This window comes from Triticum urartu, chromosome 5A (assembly GCF_056163025.1).
Source record: "Triticum urartu cultivar PI428250 chromosome 5A, HENAU_Tu73, whole genome shotgun sequence".
Taxonomy (NCBI): domain Eukaryota; kingdom Viridiplantae; phylum Streptophyta; class Magnoliopsida; order Poales; family Poaceae; genus Triticum; species Triticum urartu.
In genome coordinates, this window is record NC_141877.1 from 415,967,284 (window position 1) to 415,976,707 (window position 9,424).

General features: G+C 52.5%; 2 protein-coding genes across 3 annotated transcripts; one reads left to right on the plus strand and one right to left on the minus strand.

Moving 5' to 3' along the window:
* Nucleotides 1–1,076: 1,076 nt before the first annotated feature.
* LOC147971669 (uncharacterized) lies at nt 1,077–1,658 on the minus strand. The gene has a single exon (XM_087524065.1). It carries the CDS (start codon nt 1,656–1,658, stop codon nt 1,077–1,079), a length of 582 nt encoding a protein of 193 aa, XP_087380191.1.
* Nucleotides 1,659–2,500: 842 nt separating this feature from the next.
* LOC125509336 (putative cinnamyl alcohol dehydrogenase 8D) lies at nt 2,501–4,176 on the plus strand. 2 transcript variants are annotated; one of them, XM_048674293.2, is made up of 4 exons: nt 2,501–2,783; nt 2,883–2,996; nt 3,088–3,601; nt 3,721–4,176. In XM_048674293.2, exons 1-4 carry the CDS (start codon nt 2,704–2,706, stop codon nt 4,081–4,083), a joined length of 1,071 nt encoding a protein of 356 aa, XP_048530250.1. In that variant the 5' UTR covers nt 2,501–2,703; the 3' UTR covers nt 4,084–4,176. The 2 variants fall into 2 exon arrangements, with proteins under 2 accessions (XP_048530250.1, XP_087382358.1); XM_087526232.1 differs by having other exon boundaries at nt 2,560–2,996.
* Nucleotides 4,177–9,424: the final 5,248 nt, after the last annotated feature.

Consider the following 9,424-nt stretch of genomic DNA (forward strand, 5'->3'; position numbering starts at 1 on the left):
TGATGCTCAATCACTTGGGGTTTGTAGGTGTTTGGGTTTGGGTTTTTCCTCACTTGATGATTTTCGCTCAAAGTCCTCGGAGGATGGGTTGCTCTTAAATGACAAGTGTCAGTTTCTCTCGGAGCATCCAACCAGTTAGTGGTTGTAGGGGGCGGCTATTTATAGCCTAGGGAGCAGCCCAATATGATAAGACATAAATGCCCTTCAATGCTATGACCGTTAGGGGGATAGATATTTTGGGACAGCTGGCGTATAGCACATCAACGGCCGGAGTTTTGAGTAGCAAAATCCTCAGGGCTATCATGTTCCTCACTGTGTAGGCAGTCCGCACTGACGAATTCCTAACTCCTCAGTCAGAACAAATTCCTCAGAGACCAGAAGAACTTCGTCTCTGTCACTGACGAAATTGACTGAACTGTATGAGATTTTCAATGGCTTCACTCGAAGGGATTGGTAGGTGTAGGATTTTGAGTTGAGCATCACATGGAATTTTTTCCTTAGTATTTCTCGACCCCCTTTAACAGTACGGTGTTTCCTATGACTCAAGAAAGAGAAAATGAAACTACGAAAACAAAAGTCTTCACCCTTTATGTTCCTCGAATGAATACCAAGTCTTCACGGTCACATCAATTTCTTCACTTTCAAAGTCTTCAGAAAGTCTTCAGAGATTCAAAGTCTTCAGTCGAAGAATTTCATTTTTAGGGGTCGACTTTCTCTGTAAATATCAAACTCCTCATAGACTTATAGACCTGTGTACACTCACAAACGCATTAGTCCCTTAACCTATAAGTCTTCAATACACCAAAATCACTAAGGGGCACTAGATGCACTTACACGCGTCCGCTTTCGTCCGCCTGCCGACCCATTCCCGGCCCATTTTTTAGCTTGATTTGCGTCGGCGCGGACATAAGACGGATGCGCGCGCGCTCGCCCTCTTTCCTGACCGAGCCCGCTGGTCAATGGCACATTGGATTCACACCCTCGCCCGCCTGCTACGCCGCAGATGCCGCCGGCCATTTTTCAGATAAAAATGGATACATAGATAGTTCTACGTACATAGATAAAAGAAAAGACCACTACTCGTCGCTTTCTGACTCCGACTCGGTAATGTCCTCCTCCGACGTCTGAATGTAGGCGTCAGCATACGCCTCGTCTTCAAAGTCCCAACCCGCCGTTTCTCGTAGCTCTAGTTTCAATTGAGCTGCCTGCTTCCGCGAACGCTTGTCCTCCCGATAGGCGGCTCGCTCCCTCCTCCTCGCGTCCCTCTCCAACCTCCTTGGCTTGTAGAACTGGCGCTCGTCGACGATGTCCTGCGGGAAGCCTCCGCGCCACACCACCCAGGCTTCCACATCCTTCTCCGCGATGGCGAGGCGACGCTGCCGCCTTCGGTGGACACGACGATCCTCGTCGGTGAAAAGCCGCGGGAGAGGCGCTAGATCCTGCGCCCGCTGGCTCGACACGTTGGGAAAATTCATATCCCGACGAGGCCTCAGGAGGCGCCACGCCGCCGCGTCGTGCGCGCGGGCCGCCTCCTCTGCGGTGTCGAAGGTGCTAAGGATGAGACGTTTCTCGCGAAACCAAATCTCGGAGGAGAAGGCGCCGGAGCGGCGCTCGCGGACTCCGCGCAAATCCGAAGTGCCCAGGCGGCGGATCGACATGGTGGCGCAGAGGCGGCGAGAGTGGGCGACGAACAGAGTGTGGAGGGAGCGCCTTCTTTATAACGAGCGCCGGCCGCGGCGCGAGCGCGAATCTTTCTCGTGCGCTGGAGCGCCAACACCAGCGCGCGCTAGGCCGCTTTCCCCCGCGCGCGCGAACCTTTCCCGTGCGCTGGAGCGCCAAAACCAGGGCGACGCCGTGATCTAAAATGTGTGCGGTTATGAAATGGGTCGGCCCGTTGGGCGCACTGCCGACCCAAAACTAAGAGAGGGCGGAAGGCGGACGGGCTGCCGATCAAATGGACAAAAGACGGACAAAAATACCATTCGTTTGGGTCGGCCCGTTTGAGTTGCTCTTATTGATACAATTCAAGAAAAAAAAAAAACTTCAGAGCGACTGTATATAATAAGATCACCGATAGATAGGATAATACAATCAAGTCGACCGATAGGTACTTCCCAAGCTCCACTGATCATGTGGCAAGATTCTGAATCATCCCTGTTTAGGTAACGAGTCGCAGTAACAATCAGTTGGAATACCCATAAATTTAGATATTCTTTCTCTTCTCATGAATCGGGTTGTTAGCCAAAAGTTGTGGTAGGTACTAGGTAGGGTTCGTCTTCGCTGGATCGTCCGTTATCACGCGACATGTCGAATCATTCGCCGGCCGACGATCATTTCTTTTTCTTTTGAAATGCCAGCCGACGATCATTGACCCCACATCGAATGGACCGCTTAATTATTGATGAGTAGGTTTACAGTTGAGCGGCAGGAGCCCGCCTTCCCGGTGCCTGCGGCGAAGGTAGGGTTGGGACTTGGACTTGGAGTAGACTATGTGAGCATGTGTTTCCCGTTTGATACCGCACCGCTGTAGCTGGAGTACATAGTAGCTGACGTCCATGCCCTACACACGTAGTGTCTGACGTTCGATCCAACTCGTCAGCTCGCCTATTTATCCCCAACCTCGTGGCCTGGCAGTGTCATCCGGATATTTTTGAGCAGGAAATCGAAGTGCCAGGACCGAAGAAGCAGAGCAAGCAGTCATCAATGGCGAAAGGCACGCCTGCGACCGGTTGGGCCGCGAAGGACCCGTCCGGTGTCCTCTCCCCCTACAGCTTCTCACGAAGGTCGTCTTCCTCTGTCCAGTATTCCAGTCCAGTCCCTATCATGCCCCTCTGCTTCCTGCGCCGATCTGACGAACTCCCCTACGTGATGCATGATAGCAGGGCTCTGAAGGACGACGATGTCACCATCAAGGTGCTCTTCTGCGGGATCTGCCACACCGACCTCCACATCGCCAAGAACGAGTGGGGAAACGCCCTCTACCCCGTCGTCCCCGGGTGGGTGAACGTGAACCTTGCCAAACACCATCCCACAATTTGCCTCCTCCAAATTTCTAGTACGAACTAACGATGGAATCATGCGGCGCAGGCATGAGATTGTTGGCGTCGTCACCGACGCTGGCCCCGGCGTCAAGAACTTCAAGGCCGGGGACACGGTGGGCGTGGGCTACTTCGTCGACTCCTGCCGCTCCTGCGTGAGCTGCGGCAGCGGGCACGAGAACCACTGCCCCACGCTCGTGCTCACCTCCAACGCCGTGGACTACGACGGCGCCACCACCCAGGGAGGGTTCTCCGACGTCCTCGTCGTCGACCAGGGCTACGTCGTCCGCGTCCCGGAGGGCCTGCCGCTGGACGGGGCGGCGCCGCTGCTCTGCGCCGGCGTCACGGTGTACAGCCCCATGATGGAGTTCGGCCTCAACGCGCCGGGGAAGCACCTGGGCGTGGTCGGCCTCGGGGGCCTCGGCCACATGGCCGTCAAGTTCGGCAAGGCCTTCGGGATGACCGTCACCGTGATCAGCTCGTCGCCGAGGAAGCGCGAGGAGGCCGTCGAGCGGCTCGGCGCCGACGCGTTCTTGGTCAGCCAGGACCCCGAGCAAATGAAGGTTAGGCTTTGTTTCAGTTGCTTCCCTCCATTAATCGACCTTTCGTGCGTGTGACGCATGATTCTTGGCACGGGACGGGAGGTCGGGAGCCATTGACGCGCGTAAATTTTCGGGTGCAGGCGGCGGCCGGCACGATGGACGGCATCATCGACACGGTGTCGGCGGGGCACCCGATCGTGCCGCTGCTGGAGCTGCTAAAGCCGAGGGGGCAGCTGGTGGTGGTGGGCGCGCCCAGCACGCCGCTGGAGCTTCCGGCCTACGCCATCATCGGCGGCGGCAAGCGCGTGGCCGGGAACCTCGTGGGCAGCATCGGCAGCTGTCAGGCGATGCTCGACTTCGCGGGGAAGCACGGCATCACCGCCGACGTCGAGGTCGTCAAGATGGACTACGTCAACACGGCGGTCGAGCGGCTGGAGAGGAACGACGTGAGATACCGCTTCGTCATCGACGTCGCCGGCAGCCAGCTGGGCGCCGCCGCTTAGTACCCACGCGTGTCGTTTTGGTTACCTACCAGCTCCAGCCACATGAAATCGTGATTTGTTGTTTTATTTCCACAAATGGGTTGGTGCGTGCAATTCCAGAATTGCAGTTGAAATAACAAGTGCCATCTTTATTTTTGAAACCAGTCAAACTACTAGTCATTTTCATTAGGTGGGTGATAGGGGCCGGTTGACCGGCCCAAACTTTCGGCCGGTCCCACGTGCACCGTCCGGTTGATGCGAAATCAGCCATCCGATCTATCCCTCTTCGTCTAGAACGCGATACACAATCAACCTCCGCCTTCCATCGGCACGCGGCATGCATCTGCTGCACAGCCATCCAACAAGAGGACCTTCGGCACCATCACCGGCTCGCCCCAACGACCGCATCACCTCATGGCATGAGCTCTCTCGAAAAAAAGCTATAGCTCCCGCACCAGCAGATGCAGCTCCGCCGTCGCCCCTCGCTTGCAGCTCAGCTCCCTTGTCGACATTAGGCGGCCGTCGCCGTGGTTACCTTCCCCGTTCAGCACCAGCTCTGCGCAACACGAGTTGCAGCTTTGAACCCTCCTATTGTAGCAAAAAACGGAGAAAACGCCATGGCTGTCGTCGAGGAAGAAAGTTGGTTCCAACAAATTCCATGGTTGGTTACCACTAATGCCAAGTTCTAGCAAAAACTTCACCGCAACAAAAAAATCGCCACCTCGACGCAGCATCGGGCTCTGCCGGTTGCAGCAATTTCCATGGCTGGTTGTAGCACCGCGGATGCCTGGTTCCAGCATAAAACTTAGCCACACCAAAATTTGCTGCCTCGTTGCAGCACCGGGCTCCGCCGGTTCTAGCATCCTCCGCCATGGTTCCAGCAATTTGCCACCGTGGTTGCAGCACCCGTCAGCGTGGTCACTGTTGGGAAACGTAGCATGAAAAATAAAACTTTTTTATGAACATGCAATGATCTAATTCATGGGGATGCATAGCAACAAGGGGGAGAGTGTGTCTACGTACCCTCGTAGACCATAAGTGGAAGCGTTTAACAACATGGTTGATGTAGTCAAACTTCTTCGCGCTCCAACCGATCAAGTACCGAATGTACGGCACCTTCGCGTTCTACACACGTTCAGCTCAGTGACGTCCTCCGCTTTCTTGATCCAGCAAGACGGCGAGATAGTAGATAAGGTCCAGCAGCACGATGGCGTGGTGACGGTGATGGTGAAGTGATCTCCGACGGGCTTCGCCTAAGCACTACGAAAATATGACTGGGGGTGTAAACGGTGGAGGGGGCACCGCACACGGCTAGGCAATTGTCTCTTGTGTGCTAGACGCCCCCTCCCCCCCCCCCACACACATATATATATATAGGTGGGGGGGGGAGGCAGCCTGGAGGCGCCCCAAGTGGGGCCGAATCCCATTTGGGGTCCTGCCCCAAGCTGTACCCCCTGCCATGTATGAGTGCGGGAGGAAGGCAGGGAAGGATGGCGCCCCCTTCCTTTCTCACTTGAGGAGGGAAAGGAAGGAGGGGCCACCCCTACCCTTTCCTTCCCCTAGGGCCTGCTGTCCAAAGAAGGGGCAGACGAGGGGTTGGTCTGTCCCCCACATTGGCCCATTAGGCCCATACACTTACCAGGGGTGTCCGGAACCCCTTTCGGTGACCCGATGACTACCCGGTGCACTCCAAAACTCTTTCGGTGTTCGAATACCATCGTCCTATATATCAATCTTTACCTCTCGACCATTTCGAGACTCCTCGTCATATCTGTGATCTCACCCGGGACTCCGAACAACATTCGGTCACCAAATCATATAACTCATATAACACTATATCATCAATGAACGTTAAGCGTGCAGACCCTACGGGTTCGAGAACTATGTAGACATGACTGAGACACCTCTCCAGTTAATAACCAATAGTGGAACCTAGATGCCCATATTGGCTCCTACATACTGTACGAAGATCTTTATCGGTCGAACGTTATGACAACACACGTAATTCCCTTTGTCCATCGGTATGTTACTTCCCCGAGATTCGATCGTCGGTATCTTCATACCTAGTTCAATCTCGTTACCGGCAAGTCTCTTTATTCGCTCCATAGTACATCATCTCGTAACTAACACCTTAGTCACTTTTCTTGCAAGCTTCTTGTGATGTGTATTACCGAGAGGGCCCAGAGATACCTCTCCGATACACGCAGTGACAAATCCTAATCTCGATCTATGCCAACTCAACAAACACCTTCGGAGATACCTGTAGAGCATCTTTATCATCACCCAGTTACGTTGTGATGTTTGATAGCACACAAGGTATTCCTCCTATATCCGGGAGTTGCATAATCTCATAATCGAAGGAATATGTATTTGACATTAAGAAAGAAATAGCAATAAACTGAACGATCAAATGCTAAGCTTACGGATGAGTCTTGTCCGTCACATCATTCTCCTAATGATATAATACCGTTATCAAATGACAACTTATGTCTATGGGTAGGAAACCTTAACCATCTTTGATCAACGATCTAGTCTAGTAGAGGCTCACTAGGGACACGGTATTTGTTTATGTATCCACACATGTATTTAAGTTTCCGGTCAATACAATTCTAGCATGAATAATAAACCTTTATCATGATTAAGGAAATATAATAATAACCATTTTATTATTGCCTCTAGGGCATATTTCCATCAGTCACCGACAGAAGTTGTGTCTTTCAACATCTTCCGCTGATGGTTCCACCATATGAGCACCGTAGATCCAACATTTGCACTCCACGGTTGCAACACCCTCGTCACATGTGATCACCGTGCCCATGGTGGGTGGAGCCATGCCCGTCCAGTTGCAGCATCACTGGATACTAGCACCGGCACCCATGGACGCCGTCTCCAGCACCTGTTCCGCTACGCCACCCCAAGGCCGCCGCCACACAATGGTTAGCAGTGTCGCCCCTCGGAAAGCCGTGAGCATGGAGAAGGTGTAGGCCATGTCCTTCCCCTGCCTTGCGTCGCGGCAGGTAATAACAAATTTGGGATCCATGGGGAAGAAGAGAGGAGCTGGAAAATGAGTGGACATGAACGACCACGAGAGGATAAGGAAAGGAGAAACAACGGTGCATGGGCCTATTACGACATGTGGGAGGACGTAATGCGTGACATGGAGATAGCAACTGGCCAACCGTTTCAACGGTCGGCCTATTACAAACATTACCCTTTCCATTAATAAAGAATAAAGTGAGAGTTGCCTAATTAATTTGGGGAAAGCCCGCCTAAAATCAAAACAATCCAACCCACGTAACATTGGCACCATCAACCAACCTGGCCATGGAACAAAGAACTACAAAGAAGAAAATACATCCATCGAAGAGTTGCAGGTGTCATCTTCATCATTGATTGCCCCAGAACAAGCGACTCCGATTTCACCACAGAGCTACATCGGAGTAGCTGCACGAAGGTCATGACGACACATGCCAATGGATGGCCACACACGCAAATGATCGACATCTCCGACTTTCATGATGAGTTTCGCAAAGAAAATATACAGGGTCGACTGAGCCCGTCGCAAATGATCACTGAGTGTCAGCCATCGTCACCACCTAGACACACTCCACCGCAATAAAAGAACCCACGAAAGAGCTCCTCAGACATGCCAGGGAGAACTGACTACCAAGGCGGAGGCCCAGTGATGGTGAAAGGATTGATATAGTTGACTAGAGGGGGGGTGAGTAGGCAACTAACATTTTTTAGCTTTTCTTTACCAATTTAAACTTTGCATCAAAGTAGGTTGTCTAGATATGCAACTAGGTGAGCAACCTATATGATGCAACAACAACAAGCACACAAGCAAGCAAGAGGTACAACACAATATAAGCTTGCACACATAAAGGTAAGAGATAACCAAGAGTGGAGCCGGAGGAGAAGAGGATGTGTTACCAAAGTTCCTTCCCATTGAGGGGAAGTACATCTCCGTTGGAGCGCGGCGTGGAGGCACAATGCTCCCCAAGAAGCCACTAGGGCCACTGTATTGTCCTCACGCCCTCACACAATGTGAGATGCCGTGATTCCACTATTGGTGCCCTTGGAGGCGGCGACCAAACCTTTACAAACAAGGTTGGGGCAATCTCCACAACTTAATTGGAGGCCCCCAATGACACCACGAAGCTTCACCACAATGGAATATGGCTCCGTGGCGACCTCAACCGTCTAGGGGGCTCAAACACCCATGAGTAACAAGATCCGCAAGGGATTAGTGGGGGGAATCAAATTTCTCTTGGTGGAAGTGTAGATCGGGGCCTTCTCAACCAATCCCTAGAAAATCAACAAGTTTGATTGGGTAGGGAGAGAGATCGGACGAAAATGGAGCTTTGAGCAACAATGGAGCTTTGGGGGAGGAAGAGATAGTCTACTTGGGAAGAAGACCCCCTTATATAGTGAGAGGACAAAACCAACGTTACCCACCTACTCAGCCCGCGAGATGCGGTACTACCGCATATCCAAGCGGTACTACTGCACGGGCTTGCGGTACTACCGCTGGGAGGTGCGGTACTACCGCTCACGCGGCAGGAGACAGGTGAGGCTCTGTTGATCAAGGCAACGAGCGGTAGAATTGCTGGAGCGGTACTACCACGCGCCCCTGTGATACTACCACAAGGCAGAGCTCATCCTGGGCTGGGAAGGCACAGACTAATAAAATTACATCCGTGGTTACTTCCGCTGAGTTTTGGTTAGTGCAAAAATCCGGCACGGTACTACAGCTCACAGGGAGCTATACTACCGCGTAGGGTGCGGAATAAAAAATTACTTCCGCCCCTACATCCTCTCACGCCATGGTGCTGGGTCAGAGGCCACGGTACTACTGCATGCTAGGAGCGGTACTACCACACTTGCGATACTACCGCTACCTAGGGTGGTACTACCGTGGCCAGCTGCGATACTACTGCTCCCTTGAGCAGTACTACCGCATGTCGTAGACCAGTAGCACTAGGATGCCTTCATCTTCGCAGCGACAAGGGGAACAACCGGTGCTCCAAAGAAGCAAGGAAAGGTGGTGCAAAGGAATAGATGTGCACGTGATGATTCCACCCTAACCTTTCCGAAGCAGACCCCCTCTTAATAGTACGGCTTTCCTACGACTCAAATCCACTGAAAAGAACCATAGGGAAACGCCATCTTCGATAGGCTCCGAGGGACACCGAATCGTCTTGTGCCTAGACATGAGATATCTGAAACGCTCAATGCACACGATTAGTCCGCAAATGCATTGTCATCAATCACCAAAACCACTTAAGGAGAAATATGACCTTACAATCTCCCCCTTTTTGGTGGATTGATGACAATACGGGATTTGCACGTAGGGATATAA

Bases quoted from the DNA above. Each gene is read 5' to 3' on its own strand.
- LOC147971669 (XM_087524065.1), bottom strand. From the start codon at position 1,658: ATGTCGATCCGCCGCCTGGGCACTTCGGATTTGCGCGGAGTCCGCGAG.
- LOC125509336 (XM_087526232.1), top strand. From the start codon at position 2,704: ATGGCGAAAGGCACGCCTGCGACCGGTTGGGCCGCGAAGGACCCGTCC. The intron at 2,997-3,087 runs GTGGGTGAACGT...CATGCGGCGCAG, and splicing joins CTCTACCCCGTCGTCCCCGG to GCATGAGATTGTTGGCGTCG. The intron at 3,602-3,720 runs GTTAGGCTTTGT...TTTCGGGTGCAG, and splicing joins AGGACCCCGAGCAAATGAAG to GCGGCGGCCGGCACGATGGA.